Source organism: Octopus sinensis, linkage group LG18, assembly GCF_006345805.1.
Source record: "Octopus sinensis linkage group LG18, ASM634580v1, whole genome shotgun sequence".
Classification (NCBI taxonomy): domain Eukaryota; kingdom Metazoa; phylum Mollusca; class Cephalopoda; order Octopoda; family Octopodidae; genus Octopus; species Octopus sinensis.
The window spans coordinates 13,001,658-13,019,256 of NC_043014.1; the positions used below are offsets into that span (position 1 = coordinate 13,001,658).

Consider the following 17,599-nt stretch of genomic DNA (forward strand, 5'->3'; position numbering starts at 1 on the left):
TAACAGTAAAGGAACTAGAAGAGAAATTGTCTGAAAAATCACAAGAGTGCTTAGCACATTCCAGAGAATTGTCTGAACTTAAAGAAAGAAAGATTGAAGAAAGTGAAATGGTGAAAGAACTAGAAGAGAAATTGTCTGAGAAATCACAAGAGTGCTTAGCACATTCCAGAGAATTGTCTGAACTTAAAGAAAGAAAGATTGAAGAAAGTGAAATGGTGAAAAAATTAGAAGAGAAATTGTCTGACAAATCGCAAGAATGTTTAGCGCTGACCAAAGTATTGTCTGAACTTAAGGAAGGGAAAATGGAGGAGAGTGTAACAGTAAAGGAACTAGAAGAGAATTGTCTGAAAAATCGCAAGAATGTTCAGCACATTCCAGAGAATTGTCTGAACTTAAAGAAAGAAAGATTGAAGAAAGTGAAATGGTGAAAGAACTAGAAGAGAAATTGTCTGAGAAATCACAAGAGTGCTTAGCACATTCCAGAGAATTGTCTGAACTTAAAGAAAGAAAGATTGAAGAAAGTGAAATGGTGAAAGAACTAGAAGAGAAAATGTCTGAGAAATCACAAGAGTGCTTAGCTCTTTCTCAAGAATTATCTCAACTTAAAGAAAGAAAGATGGAGGAGAGTGAAATGGTGAAAGAACTAGAAGAAAAATTCAATGACAAATCACAAGAATGTTTAGCGCTTATGAAAGTATTGTCTGATCTTAAGGAAGAGAAAATGGTGGAGAGTGTAACAGTAAAGGAACTAGAAGAGAAGTTGTCTGAAAAGTCAGAAGAATGTTTAGCACATTCCAGAGAATTGTCTGAACTTAAAGAAAGAAAGATTGAGGAAAGTGAAATGGTGAAAGAACTAGAAGAGAAATTGTCTGAGAAATCACAAGAGTGCTTAGCTCTTTCTCAAGAATTATCTCAACTTAAAGAAAGAAAGATGGAGGAGAGTAAAATGGTGAAGAAACTAAAGGAGAAATTGTCTGAGAAGTCAGAAGAATGTTTAGCACATTCCAGAGAATTGTCTGAGCTTCAAGCTGGGGAAATGAAAACTGAGAAGCACTTTGCATGTGAGCTTGAACAAAAACGTAAAGAACAAATTGAGCTGACCAATGAATTAGCTGCTTTCAAACAAGACAAAGAAAATCAAATTAATGATTTGGAAAAGCAGCTTATGGTTAAGACCCAAGAATATAACTCTCTTTCTGAAAACCTCAAGTCATTAGAAATAACTCATTCTGGTATACAGTCGGATCTCAAGAAGGAATTGGAAGAGAAGTGTCAACTCTATGAATGTCAGTCCAATGAATTGGATACTATTCTTCAGAAATATTCCAGTCTTCAAGGCTCATTGTTAGAGCTGAAGAGTGACATTGCAAAGAAATATAATGAAATTAAGGACAAAGACTTAGAAATTGAAGAACTTCGACATCAAGCATTATGTCTACAGTCTCAACTGACAAAAAAAGATCAGGTATTTACATTTGATTTTTCCAATTAAAAATTTTTTTTTAAAATTTGATAATTCAATTTTGACTTCTCCATCAACTTTTCTGCCCTTGTTCTGTATCTTAATAATCAATTGAAAAAATTTGCTTGCTTCATTCATACACATACTTAAATGCCATACTTTCATCTAGTTTAGTTTCCACACTAAACTGAAATGAGTGCTAAGTTCAGTACATCATCATCATCATCGTTTAGCGTCCGCTTTCCATGCTAGCATGGGTTGGACGGTTCAACTGGGGTCTGTGAAGCCAGAAGGCTGCACCAGGCCCAGTCTGATCTGGCAATGTTTCTACGGCTGGATGCCCTTCCTAACGCCAACCACTCCATGAGTGTAGTGGGTGCTTTTTACGTGCCACCGGTACAATCAATTAAAAAAAATACTTAATTCTTTAGCATTTAGATTACTTCAGCTCAATGCTTATTTATTCACACTGTCTTGAATTAATCATGCATTATTTTGTAGCCTTGATATTTTGACGATGTGATTGTTTTATTTTTAGAATGTCATTATAAGGTAGGTGTGAGAGGTGAGATCCAGCCAGTTTGAATATGACAGGTAGAATATTTGGAGTGTATATGGCCAGTTTTAACACGGAAGCATTAAAGACCAATGCCTTTAAGACTATCAGTTGATTATAAAATTTTTACACCAATACACATACCTCTGCTGGTGACAAAAGGCCTCTCGCATAGAGTGAAAGGCAGACTGTATGATGCGTGTGTACGAACAGCCATGCTACATGGCAGTGAAACATGGGCCGTGACTGCTGAGGATATGCGTAAGCTCGCTAGAAATGAAGCCAGTATGCTCCGATGGATGTGTAATGCCGGTACTCACACTCGGCAGAGTGTAAGTACCTTGAGAGAAAAGCTGGACCTAAGAAGCATCAGTTGTGGTGTGCAAGAGAGACGTTTGCGCTGGTATGGTCATGTGGTGAGAATGGATGAAGATAGTTGTGTGAAAAAGTGCCACACCCTAGCGGTTGAGGGAACCTGTGGAAGAGGCAGACCCAGGAAAACCTGGGACGAGGTGGTGAAGCACGACCTTCGAACTTTAGGTCTCACTGAGGAAATGACTAGAGACCGAGACCTCTGGAAGTGTGCTGTGTGCGAGAAGACCCGGCAGGACAAGTGAGTCCACAACCCGTGGCCTTCTACATGGGATGGAGCCAGCCTACGTATGCATACCTTCCCTTCTTGGGACACAAAACTCTACTTGTGAAGACGTGTTGAGGCAAGTGAGGATCAGAATCGAAATCGATCAATGGAAATTGCGGATGTGCTACCAGTGCCGGTGGCATGTCGAAACTCTGCTTGTGAAGACCCATTGAGGCAAGTGAGGATCAGAATCGAAATCGATCAATGGAAATCGATCAATGGAAATTGCAGATGTGTTACCAGTGCCGGTGGCATGTAAAAGAACTTTCCGTTTCGCGACCGTTGCCAGCACTGCCCCGTTTCGTGTCCGTTGCCAGCCTCGCCTGGCCCTCGTGCTGGTGGCACATAAAAAGCACCATCCGTTCGTGGCCGTTTGCCAGCTCTGTCTGGCACCAGTGCGGGTGGCACGTAAAAAGCACCCACTACACTCACGGAGTGGTTGGCGTTAGGAAGGGCATCCAGCCGTAGAAACACTGCCAGATTTGACTGGGCCTGATGAAGCCTTCTGGCTTCACAGACCCCAGTAGAACCGTCCAACCCATGCTAGCATGGAAAACGGACGCTAAATGATGATGATGATGATGATGATACATATATTTGTATATCATCATCATCATCATCGTTTAACGTCTGCTTTCCATGCTAGCATGAGTTGGACGATTTGACTGAGGACTGGCAAACCAGATGGCTGCACCAGGCTCCAATCAGATCTGGCAGAGTTTCTACAGCTGGATGCCCTTCCTAACGCCAACCATTCTGAGAGTGTAGTGGGTGCTTTTATGTGCCACTGGCACGAGGGCCAGTTAGGTGGTACTGGCAGTGGCCAAGCTCAAATGGTGTTTTTTACATGCCACCTGCACAGGAGCCAGTCCAGCGGCACTGGCAATGACCTCGCTTGAATGTTTTATTCACATGCCATCGGCACAAGTGCCAGTAAGGTGATGCTTTTTACATGCCACCCGTATGGAAGCCAATTAGCTGCTCCAGCAACGATCACGCTTGGATAGTGCTCTTAACGCTCCACTAGCACAGGTGCCAGTCATCGAATTTGATTTCGATTTCAATTTAATATACACACATTGTGAGCTTCTACACAACTTATGGTTCCAAAATTTTGCTCACAAGATATTACTTACATTAGTTATCTGAGGCTACAAAACCGTTTACTGAAGCCTTATGAGTGGAATTTTGTAATGTTGATTGTGGGGGTACTGTGACTGAGAAGACCCGGCAAATAAATTGAGATCACAGCTGTTACCTACACCAATGTCGCATAACCAGCCAACTTAAAAAGTACCCTTGGATCGTAGAGCAACATGCTGTGCTTGAGGAGACCTATTGAGTCAAGTACATCAACATCAAAATGAAATCAAATTACAACCAAATGGAAATTGTTGTTGTGGTCCTCATGCCGGTGGCACGTAAAAAGCACCATCTGAACGTGGCTGATGCCAGCCCCCTCGCCCCAACTGGCTTCTGTGCCAGTGGCGTGTAAAAAGCACCATCTGAACGCGGCCAATGCCAGCACCACCTTGACTGGCTCCCATGCCGGTGGCAAGTAAAAAACACCCACTACACTCTCGGGGTGGTTGGTGTAAGGAAGGGCATCCAGCTGTAGAAACATTGCCAGATCAGACTGGTGCCTGGTGCAGCCTCCTGGCTTTCCAGACCCCAGTCGAACCATCCAACCTATGCCAGCATGGAAAGCAGACGTTAAATGACGATGTGTGTGTGGGTATACATGCATGCATAGATACATAAAAAATGGATGATGTCCATTGTTTAACCCTTTAGCATTCAAACCGGCCATATCTGGCCAAAATATTTAACCTGTTTTATATTGAAACTGACCAAATCTCGCCTCTCACCTCAGCCCTACCTAAAAAAAATCACAGGCGATGTTTCGTTTGTCGTAGCACACGTTTCCATCGATTTCCGTAAAAAATGTAAACACTGAATCGGCCATACATACATACATACATACATACATACACACATACATACATACACACACACACATACATAGATACATACACACACACACATACATGCAGACATACATATACACATACACCGAGTAAAAAATTTCAGTTATCTCTCTCTTTCACACATTACTCTCTCTGTCTCTTCGCACACACTAACAGAAGCACTTCACTTACACAACATACTGTCTGTCTCCCACACCCCATCAAACACACACACGGGGACTTCAAAAAGAAATTCCCTCGTCATAAAATCGCTTCCTCTTAGTCTCTTTCGCTCTCATTACTTCAAATATTCCCGCAAAGCCATATGTAAAAAAATAAAAGTTTTTTACGGAAATCGACGGAAACATGTGCTACGACAACCGAAACTTCGCCAAATCACATCACTGAAATCTCTAAACTACAAGATAATGCATGATTAATTCAAACCATTTTGAATATACAAACATCACATTTGACAGAATAATCTGAACACTAAAGGGTTAAGGGTTCCTATTATGAAAAGCATTTTTCTCTTTGATTTTGGTGGGATTTTTTTTTACCCTTTTCTTTTTAATTCTTTTTAGTTGCATGTGACACCTGGATCTAATAATGAATCAATGAACAAAGAATCTAGTGAAATAAAAGAAGAGATCTCAAATAATTCAACCATCCAAAAACCGAGTAAGGAATCATTTTTTTACCTTTTTTGATCTTATTTTTATACGTTTTCTTTCCATTGTTTTTAACTAAAATAGAGAGTGGAAGAGATTTGGGTGTTGAGAGCAACTGACTTCTTGGTCATTGGCCTAGGGTTCAGCAATACCATTGTGTTCCCTTTTCATCACCATCATCAAATATCCGTTGTCCATGCTGGCATGGATTGTATGGTTTGATCAGAGCTGGCAAGATGAGGAGATGCACCAGACTCCATTCTGATTTGGCTGGGTGCCCTTCCATGCTGGCATAGGTTGGATGGTTTGACTGGGGTCTGGAAAGCCAGGAGGCTGCACCAGGCACCAGTCTGATCTGGCAATGTTTCTACAGCTGAATGCCCTTCCTTACACCAACCACCCCGAGAGTGTAGTGGGTGCTTTTTACGTGCCACCGGCATGGGAGCCAGTCAAGGTGGTGCTGGCATTGGCCACGTTCAGATGGTGCTTTTTACATGCCACTGGCACAGAAGCCAGTTGGGGCGAGGGGGCTGGCACCATCCACTTTACAGAATGTGCTGGGTGCTTTTACATGTTATTACATGGGCACTTTTATGTAGCACAACACAGGTACTTTTATGTGGCACTGCATAAGTGCTTTTACATGGTGCCACACGGGTGCTTTTATGCAGCACTGCAACAAGTGCTTTACACACCACCAGAGGGCCCAGTCTTAACACTCCTGCTGCAGAGTACAGGTCTTCTTAAGTACAGCAAGGCACCATGCTTCTCAGAGCATGCACCTACATAGTTTCTTGACTTGCTATAAACTGCAACCAAATGATGGTGTAACCCTTTTGTGTGGGAACTAAGTACCGTAAATCTTCGAGTATAGTCCGCCCTTGAATATAATATTTAACCCTTTCATTACCAACCAGGCTGAAACCGGCTCTGGTTCTGTAGTACAAATGTTTTATTCTCTAAGTTTTGAATTAAAATCCTCCACAAAACCTTAGTTACAATTTATGTTTCTAACACTAGCTTAATGATAACTAAGTAATTTTACTAAATTCTTTGTTATATTTAAAATAATAGAAAGAAACACAGAGCATCTCAAAATAAATATGGTAACAAAAGGGATATATATATATATATATATATATATATATATATATATACACACACACATAGGGTGCAAGAGGTATTTGAGGACAATGTTGGTAACTTGATGAAAAAACATTAACAAAAGAACATGTATTTTGATAAAATTTTGCGCACATTTTCTAAGTATGCTTTCTTTAAAGATTATTCCATAAATCTACCTTTAGTTGTACGATATAAAGTGATGTATGTTTCTGTAAATAGCATCAATTTTTAACTGCAGATTGCAATCTTTATGCTATATATTTTTATATGTTTGTGTGTATGTATTTTAACAGACAATTCTGGAGTATACAATGACTCTACTGATGTTCAGAATCTACTTAAAGAAAAAGTTCAAGAATGTAGTTTTCTAACAGATAAGTTGGAAAATTTGGAGAAGAATATTCAAGAGAAGACAGAAATGGTAAGTACAGCATTTTTACATGTAATTCATTCAGGATAACATTTCCGTTTTTGTTTTTGTAAGAGAGTTTGTTGTAGTTTGAGGGAGATTCTGGCAGGCTGGGCAACCTTGTAGAGATATATCTGTTGTTCATCCCCTGTATTTAGTGGTTTGGTCACCAACAACATACATTTATATATTTACAGAAGTGTACAGCATTGCATCCAAGAGGATGTACAACATAAAACCCCTGTTGTCACTGTGTTGTCCTGATGCCAGAAAAACATTCCCAAAATAACTGTATGTTTGGTTGTGGTTAAGAAGCTCACATTGCAACCACATGGTCCCGGGTTCAGTCCCACTCTGCAGCATTTTGGGCAAGTGTCTTCTAATATAGCCTTGGGCTGACCAATGCCTTGTGAATGAATTTGGTAGATGGAAATAGAAGCCTATTATATGTACTGGGGTCTGGTGCAGCTTCTCAGCTTGCTCTAGCCAAACCATCCGACCCATGCCAGCATGGACAACAGATGTTAGATGATGGTGCTGGTGGCACCGCCGCCATGGCTACTGCTGCTGCTAGATGTATGTGCGTTTCCTGCTCACCACTTGACAACCAGTGTTGGTTTGTTTACACCTCTATAACTTAGCAGTTTGGCAAAAGTGACTGATAGAATAAGTACCAGACTTTAAAAAAATGTACTGGGGTTGATTTATTTGACTAAACTTTTCACGGTGGTGCTGTAGCATGGCAGCAGTTCACTGGGTGAAACAAGTGAAAGCTGAAGAAAGCTATTGAACTCACTGTCAGTTGAGAATAATGTAGATGATGATGATGATGGTACAGAAAGGAGAGACATATACCTCAACTGAGGGCTCAAATGCATTTGAACTAATAATTCTGATCATTAGGAGTGTGTAGTGGATGCGTGGATGTATTAATAAATACATAAGTGCTTTGTAATAAATTAAAGATTTATTATCACTACATCAATTTGTAAGCAATGTTACACATCGCTTGTACAAAATGCATATTAAATAGTGGTTGCAAATAATACATATTAAAGGAATGCATAATACAGGATACACATTAAAGCAGAATATGTTTGATGGTGTGTGTGTGTGCGTGTGTGTAAATCATGCATGACAGAGTCACCTTTCTGATTATTCTTTCGTCGTCCTCATAAATGCGTGGCGTTCTCTTAAACGTTGGTTCGGGTTCTCTCTAGATACCTATTTCTCCGTTCTATTTATAACATCTCAAATAGCCAGAAAAATAGATATACTGCAAGAATGTTATTGCGTACAGTAGGTCGCTGGTCGTCCTGTTAAACTTCGCCTGACCTGCTCGGGTCAGAGGTCGAAGGGAGACGATCCATCACTTTTTGTCAGTACAAAGAGATTCTGATTTCGCGCCTTTTTGTGCATTGGTATTTTACGACCAATGATTCTTGGGTCTGATTTCGAATCCAAGCTTTGAGAAGGAAGTGCTAATTCTTACAAGTGTACAGCTGGTTGTAGTATTTAATTGTTTAGGTATACCCGACCCGGATCTGCTCTATGTTCAAAGCTGCCAGATCTGACCTTGAGCCTAGCCTTTTACATCATTCTAAAAAATAACCAATCACATCATTGAAGTCTCGATGCTAAGAGATAATGCATGATTACTTCAAAACATCATCATCATCATCGTTTAACGTCCGTTCTCCATGCTAGCATGGGTTGGACGGTTCGACGGGGGATCTGGGAAGCCAGAAGGCTGCACCAGGCCCAGTCTGATCTGGCAGTGTTTCTACAGCTGGATGCCCTTCCTAATGCCAACCACTCCGTGAGTGTAGTGGGTGCTTTTTATGTGCCACCTGCACAGGTGCCAGGCGATTGGTGCATTTTACATGCTACCGGCACGGAAGCCAGTCGAGGCGGCACTGGCATCGGCCACAATTCGGATGGTGCTTTTTATGTGCCACTAGCACGGAAGCCAGTCGAAGTGACGCTGGCATCGGCCACGATTCGGATAGCACTTTTTACGTACCACCAGTCCAGGGCTCCTGGCAACTGCCGGGTGCCAGTCAATTTGGTTCAATTTCGATTAAATAAATAAGCATTATGTTTAACAAAGTAATGTACTCAATGCTTTTGTTTTTCTAGCTGAAAAAACTGAAACGTGAAAAGATATTGCAGTCCGAAAAGTTGGAAAAGTATGAATGGAAAGCTGAAAAGGCTGAAGTAAGTAAAACTATATCCATCTTCCTCTCTCTATCTTTTAGTCTCTTACTTGTTTCAGTCATTTGACTGTGGCCATGCTGGAGCACCACCTTTAGTCATGCAAATCGCCCCCAGGACTTATTCTTTGTAAGCCTAGTATTTATTCTGTCGGGTCTTTTGCCGAACCGCTAAGTTACGGGGATGTAATCGTACCAGCATCGATTGTCAAGCAATGTTGGGGTACAAACACATACACATAAACATATGTACATGTACATACATATACGACGGGCTTCTTTCAGTTTCCGTGCAGTGGGACTGAACCCGGAACCATGTGGTTCGTAGTATATTTGTTGGTTTGTTTACACCTCCATAACTTAGCAGTTTGGCAAAAGTGACTGGTAGAATAAGTACCTGACTTAAAAATATGTGCTGGGGTTCGTGTATGATTGTATCTTTCTTTCTATCTTCACTGTTTATATGACACCTGATGCCTTTTATGCCCAGTTTTTCTTTAAAGACATTTGTCGTACTTGGACACTGATATGGCATATCTAGTGGAGCTTGTTGGCCTTATTTCTTCCCAGTCTTCGAATGTTTTCTGCATTCATAGTTCAAATTTCACAACCACACAGCATTGCTGTTTGTACATCATCATCATCGTTTAACGTCCGTTTTCTGCGCCAGCATGGGTCGGACAGTTCGACCGGGGTCTGGGAAGCCAGGAGGCTGCACCAGGCTCCAGTCTGATCTGGCAGTGTTTCTACAGCTGAATGCCCTTCCTAACGCCAACCACTCTGCGAGTGTAGTGGGTGCTTTTTACGTGCCACCGGCACAGGTGCCAGGGGAGTCTGGCAGCGGCCACGATCGGTTGGTGCTTTTAACGTGCCACCGGCACGGAAGCCAGTCAAGGTGGCGCAGGCATCGGCCATGTTCGGATGGTGCTTTTTACGTGCCACTGGCACAGAAGCCAGTCGAGGCGCCGCTGGCATTGGCCACGTTCGGATGGTGCTTTTTATGTGCCACCGGCACAGGTATCACAACTACTATTTCCATTGATATTTATTTTGCGTACAATTTCACTGTTTGCTGTTAATGGAACCATTTATGATAGAGACCATAAGTAACCCATTCTCTGGTTCCAACCTTGCCTCATTGGCTGCAAAACTGAGAATCATCACTTGTAATGCAGAAGAAAGAAAGATAAACAATTACAGGATCCTGACTGGCTGCTATCAGTTTGTGCCAGTTGCTGTCAAGACCTCAGGTGTTCTTGAACCCTGCACTGCAAAATTGGAATAACTGCAGCCCATCTGAGAATTAAGCCCCAAGTTAGGTGTGCTGTTGCAGTGAGTTTCCTTCATAAGGTAGTCCTGGGTCTTTCTTTTGATGGGCTTTTTTCAGTTTCCACCTGCCAAATTCACTTGCAAGGCTTTGGTCGGTGGGATTGAACCTGAAACCTTGTGCAGTCTCACTGCATAGCACCTTCTGCAAGTGTCTTCTACTAAAGCCCTGTAACAGGATCTAGATTCGGTATCACTGGAGGGGTGTCCTATCTGATCTCGTCACATTCAATTTTAGTTAAAATAACAGACAAGTCAGGCGATCTACGAACACAGCAAAAATGTTGTTTATTTCTCGTCGTAATGTAGAACTGGTGTACGTGTTCTCTGGAGGGAAACCGACAGCCGAATCTGTAGTACGGATTCTTGTTTGTTAGTCGAAATGATTCGTCATGGTTCGCTGCTTGGTTGGTATGAAGTCTTCAGAGACTGCCAGTACACGTCTGTTCTCGAGTGCTGCTAGGGCCAGAAAGGCAGAATGAGCGAACCGCGTTTTAGAGGTCAGTTTCCCGCACATGCGCATGGGGAAGACTTCCAGTAGCCAACTGGAAGTAATCCCATTCTGCGCATGTGCGCTGAACCTTACACAGCAGCATCACTACAGCTCCAACAATATGGCTACACAGGAGTAGACTCTTTTTAAAAGAAGATTGGACTATAATTAGTCTACTATTGATTAGGAGACTAGGAGATAAGGCGGCGAGCTGGTAGAAACGTTAGCACGCCGGGCGAAATTCGTAGCCGTATTTCGTCTGTCGTTACGTTCCAAGTTCAAATTCCGCCGAGGTCAACTTTGCCTTTCATCCTTTTGGGGTCAATAAATTAAGTACCAGTTACGCACTGGGGGTCAATGTAATCGACTTAATCCGTTTGTCTGTCCTTGTTTGTCCTCTCTGTGTTTAGCCCCTTGTGGGTAGTAAAGAAATATATTGATTAGGAGACTAATCATAGTTAGTAGACTAACCATTGATTAGTCTACTAACCAATTGCTCTCTAGGTTTCCCTTGCGTACCTCATCAGCCAATCATATGCATTAAGCTGAAGTATATGACTCGGTACCACCTCCACTACCATCATCATCATCAGCAGCAGCAGCATTAAACTAGTTGTATTTGGCTCAAATACTCTACCTGTTTTATTTTCAAAAGAGCCAGATCTGACCTCTTACACCTACCCTACATTGTCATTCTAAAAAGTAAACATTCGCATCATCAAAGTCGCAAAGTTTAGAGACAATGCATGATTAATTCAAAACAGTGTGAATAAATAAACATTACATTCATAGTAAATATGAATGCTAAAGGGTTAAGCCACAAAAGGTAAACTTAACCCTTTTAACCCTTTCGCATTTAAACCAGTCATATCCGGCCCAATTATTGTACCAGTTTTATGTTCAGACCAGACAGATCTGGCCTCTCACATGTACCCTACAATGTCAGTCTAAACATACACCATCACATCATCAAAATCTTAAAGCTAAGAGATAACGAATTATTAATTGAAGACAATTACATTTGACAAAGCAATTTGAATGCTAAAGGGTTGTAAAAATTAACACTTCCTTCTCCAAGCCTAGATTTGAAACCGAATCTAAGAATTCTCGGTTGTCCAAACCACCACAATCAACAAGCGTGAAAAAAGGTTTTCTTTGTCCTGTCAAAAAGTGATTGACCATCTCCCTTTGACCTACGACCTCAGCCATGTTAGGCGAAGTTCAAATGAACAGGAGCTGACCTATTTAGGTACAAGCTCTGCTGCAGTATGTCTCTCCTTCTAGCTGCCACGATTATTATAAATACGGTGGTCAACAGACAGACCAGGAGGAAGAATGGTCTAGCAGGCAAACGAGCAAGGTCTACGACACGTCATGTTTTGAATGACCGTAGAGACTCGAGAGAATTGTTCGAAGTTCCACGGAAGACTAATGTCTCAGATGAACTACACACACACAAATATATTCATTTCTGATACATCACTTCCACAGATGTACCCTGTTTCTATTTCTAGCAACTCTTGGCAGTTGTCAACATTTTGCATGTAGTGAAGAATTGTGTGTACCAACGACAAATGAGTCCAGTGAATAAATTATTTTTAACTATGAATCGATTCACTCATTTGTTTACTTCAAAGACATACACATGCCTTTTGCATCTGTTCACCTGGTACACACACATAACGACTACAGGGTTAATTGATGTAAATCAAATAAATATGAGGTAGCCAACTGGATTTGATACAATCAAGTCAGTGACTTACTTCAGTGAAAAAGTAAGTTGAAGAACTATTGTTCCTTTTGTGTTTTGCTCTAAAAGTTTTCTGGTTTATATTTTTGTTCAGTTCTTCCGCAAAAAATTTGAAGATCAAATGAACAAAACAAGTTGCCTTGAGGATGAACTTGAAAAGCAGAAAGGTAAGAGCCTCGGATTTTCTCTGATTTCTGTTATGCTGTTTTTAACATTTTGTGACTTGACCGTTCATATTTGACTTTTGACCATCATCACAATCATCAGATAATCATCATCATCATCATCATCGTTTAGCATCCGCTTTCCATGCTGGCATGGGTGGGACGGTACAACTGGGGTCTGGGAAACCAGAAGGCTGCACCAGGCCCAGTCTGATCTGGCAATGTTTCTATGGCTGGATGCCCTTCCTAACGCCAACCACTCCGTGAGTGTAGTGGGTGCTTTTTACGTGCCACCGGCACAGGTGCCAGACGAGGCTGGCAAACGGCCACGATCGGATGGTGCTTTTTACACACAAACTTGTGTGTGTATATATGTTTCCCTGGCTGTACCTTGCCAAAGTGGAGCCCATAACTATGCAGGGCATGCTCATCACTCCATAAGGGATTTTCAAAATAGCCACAGACCCAACTCACTCACACTTGTGCTTGTGTGTGTGTGTATGTGTGTTTGAGAGTGTAAAAGCATGTGAATGCCTTTATTCTTTTATTTGTTTCAGTCATTTGACTGCGACCAGCAGGCAGAGCAGTTGGTATCTTTCTCAACTGTGCCCCACATAGAGTAATCCATGGGATTACAATTGGATGTAATTAGGAGACCAGAAATTAGAGCTGGTGAAGCCATAGAACTTCTCTGTTAACCATTTCTGATTCTTTCCAGAGATATAGCAAAAAGCCGAATCCTGCTGTTACATATATGACCTTCCAGCAGCAACATTCCCCAGCCAAGCTTTGACCACAGTCCCCAACAGCTTCACATAGCCCTCTGATTTGAGCCTAAGGCGCTGTTGAAAAATGTGGGGCAGCATGATGTCACCGTCACTGAAGACAAATCCAAAAACCATCATAGTTTGGGGCAACTTGGTTTTCATGATGTTCATATCATGTCTTACAGTCTTTGTCATGTGCACAAAGCTTTTAGCAGCAGTCATGATGTTGGCATTTTGATAGCCAGTATGAATCATTGGTGTTCCTTTGGCATGTGGTCTACAAGGAAGATTACTCTAAGTTACTTTTTAGTTTGCTTTTCAATTTCTAAAATCCCTTAACCCTTTCATTACCGTATTTATTTTGAGATGCTCTGTGTTTCTTTCAATTACTTTAAATATAACAAAGAATTTAGTAAAATAACTTAGTTATCATTAAGCTAGTGTTAGGAATGTAAATTGTGACTAAGGCTTGGTGGAAGATTTTAATTCAAAACTTATGAAAACAAGACATTTTACCACATAGCCAGAGCCAGTTTTGGCCAGGTTAGTAACAAAAGGGTTAAGATGTTGGCTAAAGTTTTTACAATGTGATCAACAATGAGCTGAAGGTAGTTGCATTTTTACAAGAAACCAGCACTAAATTCACATCATTTCTTAAGAAAAAAAAACCTACCACATTGCTGTGTGATCTACAATTTAAAGGAAATTACCTTAGGTCAGATTTTAGTTTACTTTGTGTTAGTCCTGCTCTCCGGGTGATCTACGTGAGCAAATTTACTTTGGTGGGTGATTTACGTGCTTATTTTAATTATTATATGGTTTTCTTATTAGATTAGTAAGAATTTTGAAAAAAATGCATTTACAATGTTATGTCTGTACAAAATAATTTACAATCCCAGTCAATGCAACTTTTTTATTGGCGTAGGAGTGGCTGTGTGGTGAGTAGCTTGCTTACGAACCACATGGCCAAGGTTCCACACAGTGGGACTGAACCCAGAACCAAGTGTCTTTTACTATAGCCTCAGGCTGACCAAAGCCTTGTGAGTGGATTTGGTAAACGGAAACTGAAAGTAGCCTGTTGTCTATATATATACACACACATATATGTATGTATGTGTGTGTGTATATGTTTTTGTGTCTGTGTTTGTCCCGCCAGCATCGCTTGACAACCGACGCTGGTGTGTTTACGTCCCCGTAACTTTGTGGTTTGCAAAAGAGACCGACAGAATAAGTACTAGGCTTACAAAGAATAAGTCTTGGGGCGATTTGCTCGACTAAAGGCGGTGCTCCAGCATGGCCACAGTCAAATGACCGAAACAAAGTAAAAGAATAAAGTAACCTAAAGTATACAACCTTGTGGATCACACACCAAAGGAGCACCAAATTATCATTATCTGGGTAATTCATCTCAATTGAAGGAGAGATAGCCGGACGAGATAGTGAAGATGCCGACGACCGCTCGGTTCAAAGTTTCCCTTGACCACAAGTGGCCTGAACTCTTTACATGAACACCACCCTGTACATAACTCCATGTCCCCCTACATGGCCTTGCTTTTTGCTTTTTGAGCCAAAAAATTAACTAACTAACTCTTTTCCAATATTCAGATGGCTTCCAGTTGTCCGTGTCACTAACTTATTCTCAACTATAAACCTTAATCTTTATGCTTTCCAATGCCTTTAACTGTTCACCAATACATCAAGCTGTTTCTGTAAACATGAGACATAAAAGAAAAAAAAAATCATCCAATTTAGCCTGAACATTCTGTACATAGCAATAATAAATCTCTGAACGAGATGTAAACAGTAACCGCTTGGCAATGTAAAGTATAATAGCCATCTCAATATGGCTAACCACAAAGGGTGGGTGTTACTGAAGCTTTTAGCCCCAGGAGATCGCAGATAGTGTGCCTAAAGCCAGCTGGAGACGATGATCTCCTGGGGCTAAAAGCTTCAGTAACACTTACCCTTTGTGGTTAGCCATATTGAGATGGCTATTATACTTTACATTCTGTACATACAATCCCAAATATCATACACATGTATATTTATATATCTACAGAGATGTGTACACTTCCCAGTGACAGCCATCTTTCCAGCAAATCTAACATCCATGAATGTAGTAATTGTGCTGCAATGGCAAATCAAATAAGAGAAGCTGAACAAAAGCAATGTCATGTGATCACGGTGAGATTTTATTGTCCTTTTTTTCTTTCTTTCTTTTCTCTTTCAGACTTATGACTTTTGTTCTCTTTCTTGCTCTTTTACTCATTTTTCACTTTTTCTGTCTATCTCAATTTTCCTGTTTCTCTTTTTCTTTCTATATTTTTTTTGTTATTTTTTTTTGTGGGGTGGTGACATAATGAATCCTTATTTAAATAAATAAATGTATTTATTCAGTTTTTATTGAACATTATTGAATAAATGTTATTGAATCATCATCATCATCATCGTTTAACGTCCGTTCTCCATGCTAGCATGGGTTGGACGGTTTCACCAGGGATCTGGGAAGCCAGGAGGCTGCACCAGGCTCCGGTCTGATCTGGTAGTGTTTCTACAGCTGGATGCCCTTCCTAACGCCAACCACTCCACGAGTGTAGTGGGTGCTTTTTACGTGCCACCTGCACAGGTGCCAGTCGAGGCTGGCAATGACCACGATCGAATTGGTGCATTTTACGTGCCACCGGCACGGAAGCCAGTCAAGGCGGCACTGGCATCGGCCACAATTCGGATAGCGCTTTTTACGTGCCACCGGCACGGAAGCCAGTCTAGGCGGCGCTGGCATCGGCCACGTTCAGATGGTGCTTTTTATGTGCCACCGGCTCAGGGATCACAACTGCAGTTTCCATTGATTTTGATGTCGGTGTACTTGACTCAATGAATCTCCTCAAGCACAGGGTCGAAATGGTGTTTCTTCACTTGCCACCTGCACAGGAGTCAGTCCAGCGGTCCTGGCAACTGTTGGGTGCCAGTCATAGGATTGGTTCAATTTCGATTTCGATTTCACGTATTTATATTTATGAATTTACTTATTCAGAGCTCAAAAGTTCAGTCACTTCTCTGAGTTTCCTTACCCAACCAAATCCTTCACCTACACCCCACCCCGCCCATCTCAAAACATAGATAGATACCCCCTCCCATCCTTCTGCTTAACTTCACCGCCCACCCTATGGAACCACATTCCACCTGGCTCCTCATCCCTAATCCCCTAACCCATTTTATTTTCTCCAACCACTTTTTCTCATTCATTCCTTTATTTTTCTGTAATATTTTCCTTCTCTGATGAAGGACCTTACATCTGAAACATCAAGACTCTTTCTGTTCCTTGTAAGTGTTAAACTAATGCAATATTTGTTAAAATGTGTCCCTTCTATGTTGCCTTCCTTTTTCTTCATTGTGTTCATAGGCGCAGGAGTGGCTGTGTGGTAAGTAGCTTGCTAACCAACCACATGGTTCTGGGTTCAGTCCCATTGCGTGGCACCTTGGGCAAGTGTCTTCTACTATAGCCTCGGGCTGACCAAAGCCTTGTGAGTGGATTTGGTAGACGGTAACTGAAAGAAGCCCGTCGTATATATATATATATATATATATATGTGTGTGTGTGTGCGTGTGTTTGTGTGTCTGTGTTTGTCCCCCTAGCTTTGCTTGACAACTGATGCTGGTGTGTTTATGTCCCTGTCACTTAGCGGTTCGGCAAAAGAGACCGATAGAATAAGTACTGGGCTTACAAAGAATAAGTCCCGGGGTCGAGTTGCTCGATTAAAGGCGGTGCTCCAGCATGGCTGCAGTCAAATGACTGAAACAAGTAAAAGAGTAAAAGAGAGAGTATTGCTTTCATAATATATAAAAACATGCGGATACCAACAGGGTACCCGGTGTTCCCTGTTGTTGGCTAATTTCTTGAAAGATCATGATTATTCTGTATAAATGTATTTCTTCTTGAAACGACATTTATTAACTTGCAACAATGTTCCTCTTCATTCTTAATACATTACTGCAGATTTGGTTGTGAATATGTTAATTGCTGTTGTATTTCATCTTCAGAGAACACCTTCACCT

General features: G+C 41.3%; 1 protein-coding gene across 1 annotated transcript in view; it reads left to right on the forward strand.

Moving 5' to 3' along the window:
- Positions 1–7: 7 nt before the first annotated feature.
- LOC115221658 (early endosome antigen 1-like) overlaps positions 8–17,599 on the forward strand; it is a 36,329-nt gene continuing 18,737 nt past the window's right edge. Inside the window, exons 1-7 of the mRNA XM_029791859.2 lie at positions 8–339; positions 654–1,465; positions 5,210–5,306; positions 6,715–6,842; positions 8,970–9,047; positions 12,707–12,779; positions 15,603–15,727. Coding sequence (XP_029647719.2) covers positions 108–339; positions 654–1,465; positions 5,210–5,306; positions 6,715–6,842; positions 8,970–9,047; positions 12,707–12,779; positions 15,603–15,727 — 1,545 coding nt within the window. The 5' untranslated portion in view covers positions 8–107. The remainder of the gene's footprint in view (positions 340–653; positions 1,466–5,209; positions 5,307–6,714; positions 6,843–8,969; positions 9,048–12,706; positions 12,780–15,602; positions 15,728–17,599) is intronic.